Below are 22,800 nucleotides of genomic sequence, written 5' to 3' on the forward strand. Positions count from 1 at the left end.
TAGCTTTTTACAATAGAAATAAATATTAATTTTATTTAGTTAACTTATTACTGATTTTTTAAATGTGTACTTTTTAAAACGAAAAAAATGTTCTAAAAAGTAAATATTTTTAGAAATATGAAAAAAGGGTTAATAAAGTAAAAAATGTATAAAAGTGACCAATAAATGTTTTTCAAGCTCGGTTTTTATAGAGAGTTAGGTTGTAACTAAAATAATGTTTTTAAAAGTTTAATTTATTAAGTTCTTAAGAAGTTTTATTAACTTGTTTAACTTTATTATTTAGTAACAAGTTTATTAACTGTTAAGTAAATTAGTCAACGTAAATTTTATTCTAATAAATTTTGATAGTTTAAATAGGCAGTCTATGTGTAGCTAAGAGTAATTTAAATTAATAAAGTAAAATAAAAGTAAAACTTTATCTAGTGTGACTAAAACCAAAAGGTCATTCAAATGTCACTAAAACTAAAACTGCGGCCCGCGAAGACTTAGGATACTTTAAATTTGGCCCGCGAGCACCAACTGCCTGCCGACCCCTGATCTAGACCCAGAACAAAAATGACACTTAAACAAACTTGTTTATAAATACAACAAGTACGAGGATGATCTAATCTCGTCTAGACATTTTTTTTTTTAAATTTTCAGTTAAGTTAACATAACAAATGAAAAGTATTATCATTTGATTCATTTTAATTGTCTAAAGTACAACTAAATTAAAGCTTATTATGATATATACTACTGTTTATTTACTTTATTTAAAAAATTTAAAAACGTTAGCACAAACAAAATAACAACGAAAAAATCACTTTAAATACATAAAAAATAAAAAAAATACTTATAGTAAAAATAATTACAATTACAAGCAAAGATCATAAAAACTCTTTTTAAAATAATTATAACTGTTAAAAACTAAATTTATCAAATTAAATACTATTACAAGTCGTAATTAAAATATTTTTTCTATTTAATTATTTATAAGATTGTCGTTTAAAATTACTATTTAATAACTCATTTAATATCCAAATTTTTGTATATATATTTTTTTTTATTTTTGTCGGGAAGTAGATTTGTTTGGTTACATTAACATTGGTTTAGTCGGGATTTTAGCATTTTCTGTCCAGTTATTTTTAAGATTATTCTTTAAGATTACTTTTTTGAATTCAGTTCAGAATACTAACAAACTTTTTTTTTTCTGCTTACAAACTTTTTTTTTTAATATATTTTATTATTATAATCTTTTTACTTTTATTGCATGCAAATGTAAAAAGAATAGTTATAGATGTTTATATTTTAGCAGAAAATAAAGTATTAAAAAAGCAAGCTGAGATAACTGTTTCAAGCAAATTTATGTGAAAAAATCTCTTTTTGAGCAAAGCAAAGAAAAATTCTTCTTTTTTATGTTTGCAAATGTTGTTTTCTTTCTATTATTACAGTTAAGACTTAGACAAAAGTTCAAAAAAGAGAACTGAGCTTTTTTTTTTTTGATTGATTTAACGGACAGAAATTTGTTGTTGTTAATATCATTGTTGTTAAAATTATTATTGTTTTTTTTTACGTAATACGTATCTTCATATTTTCATTTATAAAAGTTCAGTTATTGTAAAAATCACTTCTTTACTTTTCAACTTAAATTTTATTTACTTTAGCAATTTTTTTTTATGGATACAGCTTTATTTAACTTTTTTTTGAATATTGCAGCTTTACTTTATTTTTATTTTTTTCAATGTTATAGCCTTATTTTTTTGTTACTTATTTTTTGATAAGTTAAATTAAGTTGGTAGTAGAGTCGAAATTATAAAACACACATAAAAAAAAACTTAAAAAATAAATATATATTTTTAAATCATATAAAAGGGTAATTTATTTGCAAAGTTCTGGATGAATTTTAAATTAAAACTTCAGAAAAAAAAACTTAACCTTTTAACGTAAAGTTAGATATATATTTAATGTGTATATAATGTTAGATATATGTGTGTTTAAAAATTCTTTAATTTTTTTGGAAATTCATTTATTTTTTTTTTTAGAAAAATATTTAATTTTGTAAAGTTTAATAGTGTCATTTTTTATAGAGCTTTTCGTTTTAGAGTTTAATTTTTTAATTTTTTTTTTGCATTTTTAGCTTATTATAATTTTGATTAAGTTTAGGTATGCAACTCGATGACCGAAAGGTCTTTTTGCTATCCAGGTCATTGAACCAAAAAAATTTTGAGCAAATTTTTTTTTTTGCTTTTGTCAATAAACTATGTAAAAATTTTTAAAAAGATTAAGTAGATTTAAATAGACTTATTGTTTGTTTTAATTACATTATCTAAACAGGTCTTTGCAAGTTGTGGAACAATTTGTGCAAGTTTTTAAACTTAATGGGAAATTTAGAGACTATATAATGGTAGGTTTACTATCATTTCTAACTCGCTATCATTTCTAACCCGATCATTTCTAACCCTATCACTTCTAACCCGATGATTTCTAACCCGGTCACTTCTAACTCGATCACTTCTAACCCAATCATTTCTAACCCAATCACTTCTAACTCGATTACTTCTAACCCGATCACTTCTAACCCGATCACTTCTAACTCAATCACTTCTAACCCAATCATTTCTAACCCGATCATTTTTAACCCGATCTCTTCTAACTCGATTACTTCTAACCCGATCATTTCTAACCCGATCACTTCTAACCCGATCGTTTCTAACCGATCTAACCCGACAATTATTAACCTGATGTGTATTAATATGTTTGTTTATTATTGTTTCAAGATAAGGGTTTGTTTTAAAAACAAATTAATCTCAACAAAGTAGTTTTTTTAAAGAAATTTAGTTTGTTTTGTTTAAAATAAAACTTTTGGCTCATATAGCTATTATTATAATTTAATTTTTAATATTTATTGCTATTGAAATGTTTGTTATCCTACGCTAGACCCAGGCATCAAAATCTGGGCCCTTTAAACTAAATGACACTTAACAAAGAGACGAAAATTTATATACCTTAAAATCAAAAATTACAGTTTTATCTGATATTTATAGATTAACAGTAAAATAAATCAACACTTTAGTATAATACTTATTAACTTATTTATTATTTGAAGGAGAAGGTTTTTAACAAATTTGGTTTTAACTCCATAATAAGCAAGTTTAACATTAATTCTTTCGTAGATCAGTGAGTTCAAATAAAACCAAACATAGCTGCACAATCTTTTAATTTAGAATTAACTTCCGATTTCTTTTCAACAAAAAACTTTCTCTTAAAATTTCAGCAACACATATTGAGACGATTTAGTAAATTATTTCAATGATTGAGTGCAGCAATCAGCAAAATAGTCTGAATCACGCACTTCTATATTAAAATAAGGTTCATGGTTACTTTATAAAATTCATTTAGAACATATTAGAATGTCAGAATTCAAACAAACTACAAAAGTTCATGAATAAAATTTAGTTTCCTTCAAACGTAAACCGGATATACACATCCTGACTTTTAGAGTTAGGTTCTGTACATTTGTGCAACCGTTTGGTATTTCATTGTTTTTTTCAATTATTGTCGCTTTGCCAAAGCATAATAGATACAATTAAAATAAACATTATTGGATTTAAGGTACAGACAATTGTAAAAAAAACAAAAACTTAAGTGCATTGACTAAATACTAAATTTAGAATTTAAAGTCAAAAGCACATTAAGAATACAGGTCAAATAAGTATCTATCGAAAATATTAAAAAACGGTTTAGTATTTATAGAGGAAAGGCGCTGATAATAAAATAAAACTATAGAATTATTCAAACTCTACGTATTAAAACAATGGTTTATAAGTATAAAAAATTAATAAATTACTGATAGTTTCTAGTTTAAAATATCTTATCTTAATCAAGTTAACTTAAATCAAAGTTGTTCAATTTATTTTGCAAAAATTAGCTTTGTTTGAAAGCTAATTCCACATTTAAACTGAAAGATAATTATGAATTTTTGGATTTACTTTTGAGGTAATTAATTATTTTAATAAGGTTCAAAAACGGATTACAAACTAATTGTAGTTAATTAGTTTTAAAAAGAATTAGGTAAAGTATCAATCTATTGAATTCTAAAGAGTAAATATTAAGTTTTGATAGTCGTCAATGTAAGAAATAGAATGAGTATTGCAGCCGTTAAAGACTACTCCGTACTTTTTCTTTGAAGAGGTTCTATATGGTTAATATATATTTTTCAAGTATGAAGACCAGATTGGCAAGTTGCATTCAAATTTAGGGCGCATTTATATGAAATACAACTTTTTAAGAATATCAACATCAGTGTATATGAAACTTGAAATAATACAGTTAATAAAATTTAGTAATCGTAATTAGTATGGTGGTTTAATTTAAAATTATCATTACAAATTCTAAATTTTTAAAACGAAAGTGTATACTGTTTAATAACTCAAAAGTAGAGGTAGACGTTTTTTAATATTTAGAACCTGTCATTTACTCGAACTTAAATTTAATTTTCTTTCTTTTAGCCAATGGTAAATAATATTTAAAGATTAAATAAGACATATTTTATAATAAACTTAACTATAAAACTTAAGTGTCGAAAACTTATTATTTTGCTTTTTTTTTCTTTCAAAATATGATGAATATAGAGCAAAATAAATCTACATTTATCTAGAAAATTTAAAAGTTTTCAAAAATTAAAATTGAAAAAACAGTTTCTCACGATTAATAGTAGAAACTTCTTCAAAAAATTTCTTGATATCTTTTAAAAGTTATTGTTTCACAGGTTTCCAAAAACACCAAAACATAAGATTAATTAGCGATAATTAAATATGAAATATAAGTATAAGTTATTTGATTAATTTACACAACTTAAAAACTAATAATACAATAATAAAACTTGTTTGTTTTATAAAACTTTAATATAGATTTAAATTTCTAATTAAAAAAAAAACTCATGACATTTATAGAAATTTCGAGGTGCAAAAAAATACCGAGAATAGATTCAATAGCTGGCTTTACTGTAATGAATAAAAAGTAAATACGTTGCGTGTAATAATCGTCTGAAAAAATAGTTGATTAAAAAAAACAAAGAATTTGGTGGAGTTTTTATAAACTTCTGCTCCTAGTTATCCTTAGTTTAACTATTATTATTTTCAGTACTTATTTCGTTTTTACTTACGTTATTTCAACTGCTCATACTAAAGTAAATTTTAAAGAAATTTTTGTTAACTAGATATCTAACTTAAGTCATAATTGAAACATTTTGTATATTATATAAATTTAAGTGAAGGTTTTAAAGAAGATTACCTGGTCAAGATTTGTTTAACTTCGGGGTTGTTATACAAATAAACATGTCTGTTTAATTGTTAGTGACTTTTTTGCTCTAGGACTAAGTAGGAATTTATTAATGGCGTAAAATCAAGACGGTCAATCGACGTAACATACTTTTGCGGTTTGTTATATGACATAAATATTTTAATATCTAGGTTATACCTAAAAATCATGCTTTTTCACTTAATATAACAAAAGTGTTTAATTTCTCCTAGAATTTGTTTGAATTCCATTATCTTAATAGGCCTATGCAAGTTGCACAATTTGTAAAAGTTATTAAAATGAAACTTAAAACTAACCTACTATAAAACGTTAATACATTAGTCAGCAATGATACAACATTTACAACAGACTTACAATGTACTTTTTAGACCGTAATATGAAGGTTTTTGTATCTGAATATTAAAATTGTAAATGTTTACTTTTTAAAATTTGCTTATGTTAAAGTTATTATAGTCGCGTGAGTTGCTATAGATCCAACTTGAATATAGTTATAACTGCTTACTTTAAAATCCTACAAACGATAGTTAAAAAATTGTAAAGTAAACGATTTAGTGAATTGTATATGATTAATGAAAAACCTCAGTTAAAGTAGATTAAAAGAACAAAAAAATATGAAATAATGAAAAAAAATTGAAATTATGTGTAAGATGAAATATCAAAAACTGAGGTAATAAAAATAAATTAAACTTATGTTAAGTTAATTCTAAAATATAAATTAAAAACAAAAGGTTTTTTACGTAACACATTAAAATCATAATGCTTTTAAAAAACTAAGAAAAATATTTTAATAACTTTATTAAGATTAGTTTGTTTTTGCATGAAATCCGGATTAAAAAATTAGAATAAAATAAACATGTATAATAGGTAAGAAGTGATTGGTTTAGAAGTGATCGTGTTAGAAGTGATCAGATTAGAAACGATCAGGTTAGAAATGATTGAGTTAAATCGGTTTAGAAATAATCAGGTTAGAAATGATCGGGTTAGAAGTGATCGGGTTAGACATGATTGGGTTAGATATGATCGGGTTAGAAATGATCGGGTTAGAAATGATCGGATTAGAAGTGATCGGGTTAGAAACGATCGGGTTAGAAACGATCGGGTTAGAAGTGATCGGGTTAGAAATGATCGGGTTAGAAATGATCGGGTTAGAAATGATCGGGTTAGAAATGATTGATTAGAAGTGATCGGGTTAGAAATGATCGGGTTAGAAGTGAACGGGTTAGAAATGATGGCAAGTTAGAATAGAAATGCTCGGCTCCCATAATGGTAGTAGATTAGTCAACAACTATACAACGCTTGCGCTAGACTTACAACAAAGCTTATAGACTGTAAAATAAAAATCTTTGAAACAGTTTAATTTTTTAAGATTTACTTGTGTTAAATGTGTTAAAATAACATTCTACTTATCTCAATGACAATAATATATAATTTTATTTAAGTAAAAACAGCTTACTTTAAGAATTCAATAAAGCATAATTTAAAAAAAAAAAAAACAAGCTAGTAAATCTTATCTAATTTGAGAAAAAAAAAAGCGATTTAACCAGGTTGATATGAAAAAAAAATCATAATAAGGAAAACTAATTGAAATATAAATAAGTTAAAATGAAATGATTATTAAAAATTTGTTCTTATTAAACCTATATAAACATTAAGTTTTGTTCAGACAAATTAAACTATAAATATAATAACAATTTTGTTAACCTTAGTTTGGTTTCAAAATAAATGCTGATTAAAGTATATCTAAAAAACAAAAATTTTTTACTGATCGGGTTATAAACAATCGGGTTAGATATGATCGGGTTAGATATGATCGGGTTAGAAGTGATCGGGTTAGAAATGATTGGGTTAGAAATGATCAAGTTAGAAATGATTGAGTTAGAAATAGTCGGGTTAGAAGTGAATGGGTTAGAAGTGATAGGGTTAGAAATGATCAGGTTAGAAATGATCGCCGGTTAGAAATGATAGTATACCCTAGAACAGTAGTCGTCAAGCTAATCAAATTCTGTGTACACCAAGTTGCAAAAATTAAAATCGGTGCACCCAAAGATCTAATTTTAATAAGCGCCGGTAGTGGTGGGGCTACGTAAACACTTTTATCAGTGCATTTCTCCTTAAAAGTCATAACTCAGTTTGTATTTACATGCAAACCATTTAACAACTGAAGCTGAAATTTTTTATTTGATCATCTTTTTAATTGACCTCTTTATTTGTTTTATCTTACTTTCACAATGATATTTTAGTTATTGTCTTACATACTTATTAATTGAACACTCTCCACAATTATTACAAAATCCCCAGTTCAGTATTCTTTAAATACTTTATTAAATATTAACTACACACTTAATCTAACTCTATGTACTTTTTGTGTATTCTCAAAATTTCGTGCGCCCCTAAATGAATTTCGTGTACCCTAAAACTTTCGTGCACCCCAAAAAAGTTTCGTGCACACTATTGTGCACCAGTGTACACCTTGACGACCACTGCCCTAGAAAACAGGGTAGTCACTAAACCAGGAATTTGTCAACCAAGTATTGGAGAAATTTTAAAATATACCTGAAAGTTGGAACAAAAATTACTAAAAAAATTGGAGTTTTAACCGATTTTTATGTGTTTAGTAGTGAAAATTCGGTGTGACACTAAAAATCTATCATATAGTTAAAAAAAATCTCACTATCCAATTTTTTCAATAATAAAAAAAAACATTTAAAGTAGCTTTACATTATCTTTCAATGTTGTTATACTATTAAACACAGTTTTTTACCTTAAACTTAATTTTAAACTAAAAATAGACCCAAGTACGTGTACTTTCAGAAACCTGAAAAAAATTTCAAAAAAATTAGTGGCTACCCTGAGGTAACTAGTTTCTACAATAAGACTTTACATAGTTATCTAATAATTTAACTAAGCTGATTCCAAGTAGACCATTAAAAAAGAAAACGATCTAAGGACTATGTTTAACGATCGACACATTAAACTTATAAACAAAAGTAGCAACTTAAAAACTTCAATGATTTGTAAAATTTCAACCATTAACGTAGATTAAACACTACAAAATATAAATGATAAATAAAAACTCAAACTACTTTCTCGGAAATAATTTTTCAAACTTAGAGATAAGACAACGTAACATTAATTTTGATTAACTTGGTAAAAATAAAAATCGAAATTAAAAAATGAGTAACTCAGTGTAGAATATAAAATAACAAGTACTTTTTTCTAGTATCCACTTTTATCAAGTTTCTCGATACTGTAAATTTTAAAACAACTTTCAGTAACGTATAAACTTACAAAAAATCTTTAGCGTCTAAACAAATAAATAGTTCAGATGTAGTTACAAAAGACCATTTTTAAAATATCACGTCTATTTATTTTAAAAGTAAGGCAAGGATAAATTAAAAGTTGTTCTATTATGTACAAAATTGTCCTCTATAAGTCAGTTTTAGTATTAAGTATAATTTAGTCTATTAGGAAAGCACATAATTTAAATAAAACAGACTAAATACTAAAAAAAGCATTTAACAGTAAACAATTACAATACGGCCTGATGGCGTAAATTTCAAATGACGGCAGAAACTCTCTCATTGGACGTTGCAAGATCGATTGCAAGGGGTCAACATTTAAATAAAAAAAAGTTTTTATAAGATAAGGTTATTAAACAATAAGCAACGCGAAAAATATTCTAACTTAATAAAAATTCAGGCACACAGTACCATAACTAAATACATACGGAAATATTTTTCAAATTACTTTTCAAAAAGCTGTTAGTTGTAATATATAATTAAGAAAATACTATATATGATGCTTGTTTTAAGCATTACACTTTAAAGAATACCAGGTATTCCAAGTAAACACGTTTTAATGGCATCTGAATAGCTTAAACATTTAGAAATCATTTAGAGCTTTTAAACATCCAGGTCATAGCTTTTAGAGGAGTGTAGTCTCTGTGAAACTTGTACCAGTACATATGATACCCCTCTTCTTCGGGATTGTATGTCCAAGAGTTTGGATTCGCAAATCCACATCTGAAAAAAACAGAATGATCTAGTTTAGTTAAACAACAGTGTTTTCTTTTTAAATAAATGATTTCAAAATTATGACAAAACTCAATTCAACAATTTTTTTTGTAAGGATATGGAACTTTTTTGTAATGAGTTATTAAATGCACTGTGTTATATGACATAACTCTTAACATTCTTGTTTCCAAATTTGTTTTTGAATATAGTTATTTATATAGTAATTTTTTTGTTACTTTAAGTTTTTTATTAATAATTAAGGTTTTGCTAAGTAAAAGCAACATTTTCGATAAAAAGTCGGAAACTAAAATTTAGTCTGTGTTTATTGTTTAAGAAGTTGTGTCAGTTGAAATAAAACCTCTTTTTTTTCTGTTTTTTAGTACAACCCTTGGTTCGATTTTTAAGTCAACCAAAATATAAATTATTGCTTGCCAGCTCATTGTGGTAATGGTGAAATGTGTTAAAAAATTGTAAAAGTAATAAATACTTATCAACGACTAATTAAATATTTTAAGATGTTATTTTACTCCAGAATTTTTTTTTATGGTTTATTGAAAAGTAAAACTTTTAAATATACCTGACCTAAAAAGGCTACTTTTTAGATTAATTTTTGAAGTTAGTGTAACATATCAAAAATAAAGTAATTTATTTTTGCAGTTTAATTTTCAATACAAACTAGGGTACTATCTAAAACTGTTATAGATAAAAATAAAACAAATTTACATTAATTTCATAACAGAATTCTTAAGATTTTATATTAGTAACATTGAAAAAAAAGGTACACAATTTTATGCCTATTATCAGATAAAGTTTATTGTTTTCTGATACATACTAAATATACCGTCATGAGAATGACTTAAGGTTAAACAATTTATTAAGTAAATACATTAAAAAGGTATCTCACTTTTTATCTATTTTTTAAAGCAAGTTTCGTAAATTTCAAAGACTGTTAAAGTTTTTTTACGTTTTTGAAATTCAACAAATTTTAATTTTGTTAATAACAATCTTATAACTTGTTAAATTTTTTATACTTTTACTTATACTAAAGACTATAGTAAATAAAACTGAAACATCTAATGTTCAAATACACAAATTGTAGTAAAACTGTGATTAATAAAAACAATTCGAAATTTTTCCATTTACGTTATTCATCAAAACTAAATAACCTGTCCCACCAAAAAGCACCAGTTCTGACCACAGCGCAACTTTTCTTACGCCATCTGTCCTGGTCCCTATCTGGTGTACTGAACTTCCGTTTGTTAGTGAACGCGGACAGTGAGTTACCTGTATTACTTTTAAGTCACTTATTTGTTTAAAATTTTGTAGATTGCGCAAATTATGTTCAGTTACAACGTTTTAAATTTATAAATTAAAACCTAAAAATCTAAAAAATTTGAATTTTAATTAAAGAAAATATTTGATATATATTTAGGTTAAAAGCTCAGAATAAAGTTTTAACAAACTATTGATATGCTTTGATCAAAAATTTTTAGTACTTAAATAAAAAAAAGTATAAAGTGTAATAACATTACAATACTTTTATAAGAAAAATATTTTTTTTAATAACTATTATTATTCTTTTATTTTATTTAAAATATTGTAAAATTTGTTACGGTTATATTAAAGTTAAGTTTCAAATAGAGTTAAAGCAAAAAAGTTACGTTATCTAATACAATAAAACTTAATGCACATATACTAAGATTTATTTTCATTTACTAAACTTACTGACCTGCAGTTCCACTGTACTTTCCTATGCGAATCACATAATCTGGCCCTTCTCCGATGGTGAAGTTTCTGCATAACACAGTTTATGAGTAGTTAAATAAAAATTAAAGATATTTTTACAATTGCAATTAGATCAAAAGCTACAAAAACCAAACTGATACTCCGCATAAGCCTCATTTCCATCAAAATCTTCCATTTCGACACGTAAAACGTGGTTTCCAACTTTTGTTAGTTCATGTAGTGGTATCAAACCTAAACATATGTTTTTCAAATGTGAAATACAAAGCTGCAAATAATGCTGTACAACAAAGTTGTTTATTTTATTTTGTTGATGTTTTTAAGTTGAATTAACTAACCCGTTAGGATTAAAAAATGCTTAAAACATTTTTTTTAATGGTTTTTTAAAAATTTTGAACAAAATAAAATTTTAGAACTTTTAGTTTAGTCCTTAGTTCGTGTTTTCGCTATAATATTTAATAAGTTTATGATATGCTTAGCATCTTAATTTCTCTAAATCTCATTAAAAATTGAGTATTATAACTTTATTTAAGGAAAATAACTTTTATTGCACAAAGCTTTAAGGTAAATACTTGAATAACATCATAGTTTTAATTTTAGTATTCTTTTGTACTAAAAAGGTAGTTCGATTCTTGTATGCAAAAATTGGAAATGCAGCATTTATATACTTCCATACACCTACTAAAGTAACAAAAAGTTCTGCTAACAAAAATATTATACCCATTAATACTATTTTTTCACAAAACATGTTTTTATTCACAGTTAAACTTTTCTTTTAAAACAAAAGCTGCAACATTTGTTTGCTGAAAAACTTACCTAGCCAATGTTCAGAATCTAAATTTCCAAAACCGGTTTCATACGTTGTAAAATTTTGATTAAAGTTTTGAGAACCATCAAACCTTTTTTGAAATACCTAAATAAAGTTTTATGCTTTGTACTTGATGTTGTATAATATGAAAAATCTTGTTATACTTTTGAGTTGTGTTTACACATTTAAAAAAATTAGTATTCCTGAGGTAAACTTTTGAAGAAGTACATCTAAAACAAAACAAACTGTGTTTAAAGTATAACTTCCTGATGTATTTAGGAATATTTATCTTTGTTTTTCATACTTAAACAATGTATTTTATATAATTGCTTATAAAAAAAAAGTCTATGTAAGTTCAGACTGATCACTTTGATCATAAATCTTTAAATCAATATAGTTATTTTTTTAGTATCATAGTACTTTATAATTTTTACTTATAGTTTTGTCTGCTTTTTATAATTAGCACTATAAATTAACGTTATACGCTCTTTAAATTTCATTACATGCTTTCTCATTAAATCTATCTGAGAAATATTTTCAAACTTTCATTAAACTTTGTTTAGATTTAAACTAATTAAAAATTTAATACTTTTAATTTGAAAGGTAAAATAAGAAAAAAACTATATATCTTTATTATCCAAAAAAAGAATCAATTTGAGAAATGCGTTTGATACATCAGTACATTGTTAATATTTTTATTTCAAATGTCAATTTATTAAAAGAAAGTTTAATAACACTTTTAACACATAAGTTTAAATTAATTAAATGATAGTAATTTTCCTTAGTTTTATCTCACTATGTGTAGAGTTGTAAATCATCAAATTTACTTTTAGTTGTTTTTTCACTAATATTTTTAAATTAGAAATTGTTTTCGTTTTAGTCATTGTTTTAATTTTAAAAGAACAACGTATTAATTTAAGATAAAAAAAAGACTTCTAAAGATCTGCTTTCGATTAATATTTAGACTAAATTAACAGTAAGCTTCTATAGTTGTATAGTTGTAAAATATAGATAACAAATTAAAGTTCATAACTTAAATGGTAAAAGTTAAGAATCTATTACTTATTATTTTCTCATTGAAGTAAGAAGTACCAAGCTTTTTATAGAAACTGATCAGGCTTAAAGAAATCTTTTTTCACAAAAACTATCGTCTAAAACTTAGTTTGTTACAAGAGGTTTGAATTGTTTTTAGATTACATACAATTTATGGCAAGTACAATTTTTTAAAACATTATAAGCTAAAATTGAATAAATAAATATATATAAAATAGTGTGTGAATAATTTACTACATCGACTTCGCCTACCCATGGAACCCATGATTCTGAAACATTGAAATACACAATATTGTTTCGTGCCAACAATAAAACTTAATACAATTTCTATTTAACAAATGTTTCACTGTATATTTATAATATTTAGTGACAAAAGTTATAACTATTTAACCCTAAAATAATTTACTGTTGCTCAAAATAGCTTACTGTCCAAGGTCCTTGACAATATACTGACAGTGATGATGTAATATTTGTGCTCGGAAAAGTTTTGTACACACCGTTTTCGTTTTCTGGTGAAATTGCATTGAGCTCTGTGCAGCTTTTGCCAAAGAACACTTGCTTAACTGTTAAAATTGAAAACTTAAAAAACGTATGTACTGAAATAAAAACTTTGAAAGGGCTTATTTGCTTTATGTATATGCAGATCTTAAATTTAAAACTATGAATAATGAACTTGATTTATAGTTGATGAAACTGTTAAAAAATTAAAGTTTATCTATTATTATACATACGGAAAAAGAAACTTTTCATACAGCCATGTTGAAAAGTATCTTTTGTTTAAACCAGTGGTTTCCGGACCTACAAAATTAAGATCCGGGTCTTTTTTTTCAAATTGAGATCTGACCGGATCAAGTTATTTAAAAACTCTCAGAGTTTCAATGTGCTACAGTACAGATTAAACTTTTGTTTTACACATTTATGTCATAGGAGTGGAAAAAATATTCTAGTCGATGGTATAACTACTTTGAATGTTTGTTCATAAAGATCCGAACGAAAACGTTCGTTGGAACATACAACAAATAATTGAAAAGTATTTAATTTAATGAAAACTAACGTCGTTTGTCTACGTTAAACTAATAAAACGATTTACAGAAATCTAAAAAAGTATAAATAATTCAAATAATGGAAGATTAAGAACAGAAGACAAATGTGTAATTTCCTTAAAACACATGAATTAAAAAATACCAAAAAAGATATACTTACTAAAAAAATAACTTATTCGACTACCATTAATTTATATACCGTTTATTTTAACTTGTACATGTTTACATTTTAGAAATTAAACATTTTTTTTCTCTTTATCTTTCATTCTTTGAAGTATACTTATATTTTTCAGAACTCCGTAGAAATCTGTTATTAATTTAACATAGAAAACTGAAGTTAGTTTTTCATAAGTAAGCTTTTTGCAATTTGTTGTTGAACTAGATATTTATCCATCTTAAACTAATACAGTAACCAAAACTTACCAGATCTTGCCGAGAATTCGCATTTTACTTGGAAGCCAGTTTCGTCTTTTTCATTTTTAAAAATGGTATACAAGCCCGTTTCAGCTCCTGGGTTTCCAAGTAAAACCTCTTCACATGTAGTAGGATGAAGAGATTCTAAAAAAAAATACAACAGTGTTTGTGCTATAAGGTTTAAAAGGTTTCTTAAACTCTTACTAAAAGTCAAGTAAATGAAAAATGGTTAAAGCTACAAAATATTTATAGAAAAAAGCTACAAAAAATAAACGGTTTTTCTAGATTAGCATATACAATTTTTTGATAGTCTGTTGTTTATTCAGTGTAAAATCTTTTTATACAGCAACAAAAACTGCTATGGTTTTTATCATTAATATGTACAAACATAAAGTCAAAAAATTTCAAAAACTTATTTATTTAACATTTAAATAACTACAGTTTTAAATGCTCAGTTTTTATAAATTAAGAATATGTTACTTTATAGTAGATCCTTTATATCAGTTGATGTAACATTGTTTATTAAGGCTAATTTATGAAACAAAACGTTCTTTTTTAAGTTAAGATTTTGGTCTTAAACGTTGCAATAGAACAAAAAAAAAACTTACTTGCGGTAACTAAAACTTGATTTTTAATTTTTTCGTTTTCCCTTGCAATTTCTGTGAAACTAGTTTGAAGCTGTCTTAAGTTCGACTCAATTTTATTTTTTTCTGCCTTGCTTTCCGATAACTTTATTTGAACAAACTTTAATTCTTCATTAATAGCTTTGTTGTTTAACTTGATCGAAGTGTAGTTCTTTGCAATATTGGAGATGTTATTTTTCAACTGTAAGTTTTCACCAACTGTCTGGATCAGCACGTCTTCAAAGTCTTCAACAGATTTCACGATTTCACCATTCTTCACATTGACGCTATTTACAAGCTCGTTCAGAGAAATGTTAAATTGTCGACGGTTTTCAGAGACTTTGTCTATTACGTCAACATAGACTTCCTGTATTTTTGAACTTTGATCTTGTAACGCCGTCAAATTTTTTTCAAGATTAGCTACCTTTGGCTCTATTTTTGAGTCAAAATCATCTATATCTGAAATTTTTGTACTCAATTCTGTTATTTCTGAGTCAGTTTTGTAGTTTTCTGAAATCAGAAGCTGGCTGCTTTTGTCAAGCTCTAATACATGATTATTTAGAGATTTAATGTCAGCTGTTGCATCTTTCAAAACATCATTAGATTTTGCTACTTCGTTTTGAATAACTTTATTGAAAGACAAAATTTTAGCGTTTTCAATTTTCAAATTACTATTTTCTTCCAATGCCTGTTCTACTATTTCTTTTATTTGACTGTAATCACTTTTAATTTTGTTGTTTTCTGCTGTAATTTTATCATTTTGTTCTTTGATTTGTTCAAAATTACTATTACTTTCATTAATTCTTTTAATCGACTGTCGATAGTTTTGAATTATTTCTTTGTTTTCTGACAGAATTTTTAAGTTTGTTTGTCGAATACTTTTATTTTCTTCTAAAATAGCCGCACTTTGAGTTTCAACTTTTCCAATCTGAGTTTGTAAAACTGCGTTCTCAAGTCTTAATTCGGAGATCTCACGAGCAATTTTTTCAAGGCCCACTACAAATTCTAAGTTTCCTTCAACTAGCTGTGAAGATGTTTCAGCTTGGGAGGCTAAATCTTTTTCAAACTTAGTTTTTATATCTGTAAAAGATACAGTGCTTGAAGTTTACAAACATTACAAACGTACAAAGTTTTTTATTTAAGCATGTAAATGAAATAAAACAAAAAAAGGTGTATTTTGATTTAACTTTGTTTGAAACTTTGAAAACTATCAAAAAATGAAGAAAAACGTAAGAATTATATAAAGTTGGCATAGATATATTATATTACAAATAAGCCAGTGTTCTATGACCATTAAGCTTTTCTTTAACTTTTAAAATGTCAAAATTTCAAACAAAGTCAGATCGAAATATAATAAAGCTCTTTAGTTTAGTTTAAAAATTATATAAGCTTTTCTAACATTAAAAGATTAACAAGCGATAATTTCAGTGTTGAAAAGGAAGTCATTGAAAGTAGTTTAAACATATTGTGCTATTTTTGGATTTTTGTTAAAACTACCTTTTAAAATGACAGTAAATAACTTAAAAGAAATTTAATTTTAACTATAATAAAAGCTTACCATCTACAATCTCATTTAGTAAAACAATTTCTGACTTTAGTGAACGAGTAACTTCTTCATTAGCTTTATCATTTTGATCAATCATTTCTTCCAGATCGGCAATACTATCATTAGTATCTTTAAATTTTTTACGAAAAGCCTCTTGCTTTGCTTTAATGATTTCTCCTAAAAGCGTTAGTTTTACTTTAAATTTATATTTTAAAGACTTAAATAACAAGTTGATAAGCTTTTAATAGAAACTTATTTTAAGTCAATAAGAAGTAATTTATTTGTAGGCTTAGTAGATATACGAAATAAAGAAGATAAACAAGTTAAATAATTTCAATATTTAGAAAACCTACGATAGGTATTCTACAAAAAAAAAATTAATTTGAAAAAAGTAAACTGTAAGCATTTTATTTAAGAATACTCATTTTAAAGCTGTTCTTTAAGGGTATTTAAGCTTTTTGCCTGCATCTTTATTTATTTTAGTTGTCATAAGTCTACAAGTTTTTTTGAAAACTAATATACTTTTCGAACTTTTTATAAACTGCAAATTGCGTAAGTCGTCAATAATGGAAAATTGATTATAAAAAAGTATTTATTGTAACAAAAAGTAAGTGTTGTAAAAAGCAGTAACTATTGGGTAGAGTTTTTGATGTGTTAGTTTCAAATGTACTTGGTTAATTTCAAAAATATTTTGGCAGTATGAGTCTTTTCAGAGCTACCTTTACAATAAACCTCAGATTAAAGTTTAGTATATAATTATGTTTAGTGTTTTGATATTTGAAAAATAGTGGAATTAAAAAATGTTCATCAAACTATAAAATGCTCGAGTCCATCATTTGCACAATAAAGAACAATAAAGTAATAATAAAAAACTTTTGCACAGTATATAAAGTATTTTTAAACAGTAAACTGCTATAAAAGTAAACTGCTAAAAGTAAACTGCTATAAACGTTATCAATCGCTTATCTAATTTAAAGTTGACTATAACGAAGACCGCTGAACTTATAAAAAAATAAATAAATATTTTATCCTATATAAAACAAACTACCATCTTTTTTAAGCTCTGTTACGTTGTTTAAAAGTTGATTATTCAACTGATCTTGTTGATCTATTATTAATCCAACCCTAAATGCTTCATTTGATGTTGTTTCTATAAATTTATCTAATTCATCCTTCATATCATCATTTTTTGAGTCCACTTCAGAAAAATCTTCTTTTATTTCTTTGAATTAAAAATACGGGTTATTTATCCAAAAGACATAATTGAAAGTGTTTATTATCAAAGTTCTACGGTACTTAGCAAACTAGAATAAAATTAAACATAAGCTACAAACTAAAGATAATCATAGTTAAATGGGTTGACCTATTCACAATCTGTAAAGCGATTTCACAAACCTTCTATTTTGTACTTTATGCTCCTGAATGCTTCCTCCTGATGGTTGGCGTTGTTCTTCACCATGTGGAGATCAGTTTGAAGGAGATCCTGCCGAGTCATCGTCTTCAAAACTTGTTCCTCTACCCACGCTGTCATCTATAGAAAAAACTGCTTGTTTAGAAAACCGTCTGGATGTTACAACCATTTCTATTTTGTTTTACCGCAAATAGTTAATATACTTACTACGAGCGTATAAAGTTTAGTAAATATTAAGCACAAAGTAGGGGAACGGGTCAAATATGCACGAAGACACTTTTGCACGGGTCATTTTTGCACAAAGTATTACAAAACAAATAGAATAAAAAGAAAAGAAAAACAAAAAAGATGAAAAAATAAGTTACCAACCTAGGGTAAGGCTTAGGGGTAACAGTGGTTGTAAAAATCAAAATGATAAAACAGCTAACAAATGTTATTTTCAGATAAAACAAAAGAAAAAAATAAAAAAAGAATAAAAATAAGTTACCAAGCGAGGGTAAGGGTTTGGGGTAACCGTGATACTAAAAATTAGAAAGAAAACAAGTAATAACTAATAAAAGTAAAAACAGTAACCTCTCGCATATTTACGCACTCGTGACGTTACGCACTTTCGTTTAGTTACGAACTTTAGAATTCTAAAAAACTAAGAAAGTAAAAATTTAATTTTTTTAATATTGCACAAATTACGTTTATTGTATATTTTTAATATAAACATGTTTTTAAATACTTAATCACCTCTCTATATCTTTAGAATTTGTAAACTTATGTTCCTTGACTAATTGATAAACCTCAGTTATACCTCAGTATATCAGAAGTTTTGTTAACAATAAGAGATTAAGTAAAAATTCTTAAAGAAATATAACTGTGTTAAATAATGAAAGTATTATGAAATAGTGAGAGTTTAAAACACAAACAAATAATACAGCTTTCATGCCCTATATATGAATAAACATCTAAAAAAATGTAATGAAACTTCTCCTAGCAAAAAGTAGCAGTGATACTTAATAAATATAGAGCTTACATTTAACACAAATCTCAATTGTTTTTTTTTTAGTAAACATATCACTAAGTTTCTTTTGACGTTTTTTTTTATTCAGTTTAAGTTCTCTTCTGAAATTTTTGCTTTGCACAGCAAGCGTTGAATATGTTTTTGTTCAAAAGAAGAAATCTATACAAGCACCAAATGCATATTTTTGTAAAAGGCTATAGAAAAAAATTTTAATATAGAAACCACACCATTTCTTAATTGTAAACAAACGCTTAATTATAAATTAAATTTGCTAAGTAGAATAGAATATAAATGTTAAGTATCAAATAAGTCACATATAAATAAGGATAAAGATAAAATCTACTTTTTATTAAAATTATTAAATTTTCTCTACAAGTATTATTATTTTATATAAATTAAAATCTTTTTTTTTTAGTACTTTTTAATTTTTTCATATTTATAAATAAATTAAACAATTTGTTAAAAGTGGGAAAGCCCCCAGTCTGCTTTTAACTAGAAGCAGTATCAAAAAACAGCCATTGTAGTAAAGTATATATGGTACCTCTCGTATCTTTACGATCTCTCGTATCTTTACGCATTTTTTTCTGTGGACACAATGTGCGTAAATAAGCAAGAGGTTACTGTAATAAGAAAAAAAGATATTAAATCAAAAATAAAAAATTGCTAACATGAAAAAAAAAAATTACCGACCGAGGTTAAGGGTTAAGAGTAAAAGAGATAGTGAAAAAAAAATTAAATAAAAAAGATTTCAACTCGTGCAAAAGTGACCTTTGTGCAAAACTGATCCGTCGTGCAAATTGACGCCGTACAAATGTGTCTTCGTACAAAAATGTTTCTTCGTGCATAAATGACCCTTTGAGCAAAAGTGTCCTTTCAAGCATATTTGACTCCTACCCCAAAATATAGCTGGTGCAAAATAGTTGTTTTAAGTTTAAAATTTAAAATAAAACAAAAATATAAGATAAGAAAAAGATTTCTACACAGGACCTCTTATTTGAAACAAATTCTTTTATTAAACCGTGGTAGTAAAAATATTGTAATAAATTAGATTTTTATATACTTAAACATTAATTGACATTAAAATACTTACAGTACTTCTAATTACAATGCAATTAAAAAATAATAAAACAGAGCAACAACTTATAAAACAATTTAAGAAAACAACGAAACAGTATAATCAAAATCTTTATGTTTACACAATTTAGGTTTTCTTAATAAAATACAAATAGCCTCAAGTTTAATTACATCCGAAATGTGAAAACAATTTTTAACAATTTTAAATCTTTTTAAATTATAATTACTAGCACAATCAAGGTTATTTACTAAGTGTTCAGAAATAGCAGATCTTTTTGAAGCATTTATTACTCTAATAGATTTAATTTTCTCCTTACTCTTACAAAATTCATCAATGCTTTTTGGAATATGTTCTTTTATTCTTATGCCAAACTGTTTCGTTGTTTTCTTAAATTGTTTTATAAGTTGTTGCTCTGTTTTATTATTTTTTAGTTGCATTGTAATTTGAAGTACTTATGTATTGTTAATTACTCTTTGCTTTATTATTATTAATTACGTTGATTGCATTTCCACTATATAAGTTAGATTTAAAACTTTATTTTTATTGCTTAGTATACAACTGATGAAAGAAGCATGAAATATATTTTGTTCTAAATATTGAGTCTTATTTATACTGTTTGAAATATTTTATATATTTATCAAAATTCAGAAGAGCTAAGCGAGTAAAATAAAACTTTTAAAACTAAGAATTTACTTAAGCGATTAGATATAAGTTTTACAGTACACAAAGTTTACAACGTGTAATTTTGAAAGATAATACGGTCTGGATAAAGTAATACTTTTTAGAGTTTAGTTTTTTAGGAACTTTAAATATATTAAAAAAAAAGAGAAATATTTAAGAAATCAGTACTATTATCTACTTAAATTTGATAATTACGCTTACAAAAAGAAAATGTAATTTGTAAAAACACTTTTACTCTAACGTATTCAGAAGTGTGACTTATCAAGTTTACTCAAACTACTAACTCTTTTTCGGAACTTGCTAAGGTGTGGCTGGGAAATTGTTTCTGCGTTCAGCATCTCAACTTGGTAGACTGGGGAACTTTCGGGTATTGGAGGCTGCTCTTGCCCAGTTGGAGGTGAATCGTAGTAGTAATCTGCTATTGGAGAGCTTCCTACCGCAAAATGATCACACAGCAAAAGCAAAATAGCAACTTGCAAAATGTGGTGAAAACAAGTTCTGACCACCATTTTAGATGTTTAAAAAATAAACTTCTTAATGTCTTTTAGAAAACTGCAATTATTTATTTTTGTTTTACAGGTTAGTAGGCTACTACAATTTTTAATTGTATAAAAGCTCATGGTTATACCATAGAAAATTTTAATTTACTTTTTTAATCAGAGTTCAAAAAACAAACACATTTTCTTTTATTTTGTAGTAAAGAAACTTAAAACATAGTTTAAACTACTTAAAAACAAAAATTTGCGTTTTAACAAAATGATAATGAATTGATGATATGCATTATAAGGTGATACATTATTGTTTTCAAGTTTAGTATTCAGTAAGTTTATAGTTAATTCTGAAATAAATTTAGTGAAAAAAAAAAAAGATTTGAAAGTATACCAAAACTAATAAGTACATTTTAAACAAAGGTTTATGTTAAATGTATAGTTTTTCCTAACTATTTAAAGCTTATCAAGTAAAATTCTTCTAACAACAAACCCTTAATTAAAGTGTACAACAACAACAAAATAAAGACAAGACTTAACTTTTGATGCTAAAAGTGCAGCCAAGCAAAATCATTGTTACTACAAGATGTTTTTTAGCTTGTTTTGATTTTAGAGCTCTTAATAGTTGAGCACAAAAGAATTAAAAAACAAGAAAAAAAGTTTCATATAATTTATATTTCTTAGATTTATTTTTTTGATATTTTCGATTGTTTTACGTAAAAATTTTAATTTTAATTATTTACCATATATTATACATACTTCAATAAGAGTATAAGTTATGTATTTGGTTTTTAGCACCTTAACAAATATTTAAAACTATATTATTTAACTTATTTAAATTCAAGATGTTTAGCATGGTAAAATGCTATGTTGATTTAAAAGCTTTTTTGGAAATTTAAATCCTTCTAAAGTTATTTTAAGTATAGGCTCAAAAGTGTTAAAGTTCTTAAACATGTTAATGTATCTTAAAAATACATCTTTTCCTATAAAACAACCCTTAAATAAAGTATATGTAATTTACCGTTATTTAATCTATAACTATTACTAAAGTGAATAGCTTTGTAGTAGTAAGAAACCTTTAAGAAATCATACATTAATAACTTAAGATTTTTTTAAAGTTTGATTTTATCTATTTCCTTGTTTACTAAGACTAGTTAGGTATCTTTAAAAAACTCAATACGTAACAAAATTTAATGTAATGTTTAGTGTTTGGAATAGCTGCTAAAGAAATAAAAAATATATCTGCATCTTTAAAACTTTTAGTTTAAAAAGAAAGTCTTTAGATTAAATAAGTCTGGTGTAGAAAAAAAAAAAAATTTTGGACATGTAGAACTGTTTTATGGTTTCGATTTAGTAAAAAAGGCTTTGTTTTTGAAAAATTTATAATGTTTTTAGTTAATTGACGTTTTATTTTAGAATATTACTTCGTTGTTACATTATAGTTTAAGTTTTACTAGTATTGCATTACTAAAAAAAAAATTATGTAAAAAAGAATGTTAGAGATGTTTTGTGTTCAAAAAATGTAATACAAATTCAGTTAATTTTCGTTCATTTTTATTTTCTATCATTTTTTATTTTGTTTAACTGATTGTTTT

The 22,800-nt window shown here is 25.5% G+C and overlaps 1 protein-coding gene across 1 annotated transcript; it reads right to left on the reverse strand.

Annotated features, from left to right (window-relative positions):
* Positions 1 to 8,480: 8,480 nt before the first annotated feature.
* On the reverse strand, positions 8,481 to 21,265 carry LOC145831368 (uncharacterized). Its single transcript, XM_082938609.1, has 12 exons — positions 21,002 to 21,265; positions 17,937 to 18,072; positions 17,590 to 17,763; positions 16,554 to 16,718; positions 14,981 to 16,075; positions 14,382 to 14,516; positions 13,342 to 13,478; positions 11,871 to 11,967; positions 11,192 to 11,288; positions 11,041 to 11,105; positions 10,478 to 10,595; positions 8,481 to 9,320 (listed from the first exon to the last, which is right to left on the reverse strand). Exons 1-12 carry the CDS (start codon positions 21,224 to 21,226, stop codon positions 9,188 to 9,190), a joined length of 2,577 nt encoding a protein of 858 aa, XP_082794735.1. The 5' UTR covers positions 21,227 to 21,265; the 3' UTR covers positions 8,481 to 9,187.
* Between the last annotated feature and the right edge of the window lie 1,535 nt (positions 21,266 to 22,800).

The sequence above is a fragment of the Thalia democratica genome, chromosome 3 (assembly GCF_965202585.1).
Source record: "Thalia democratica chromosome 3, ktThaDemo2.hap1.1, whole genome shotgun sequence".
Classification (NCBI taxonomy): domain Eukaryota; kingdom Metazoa; phylum Chordata; class Thaliacea; order Salpida; family Salpidae; genus Thalia; species Thalia democratica.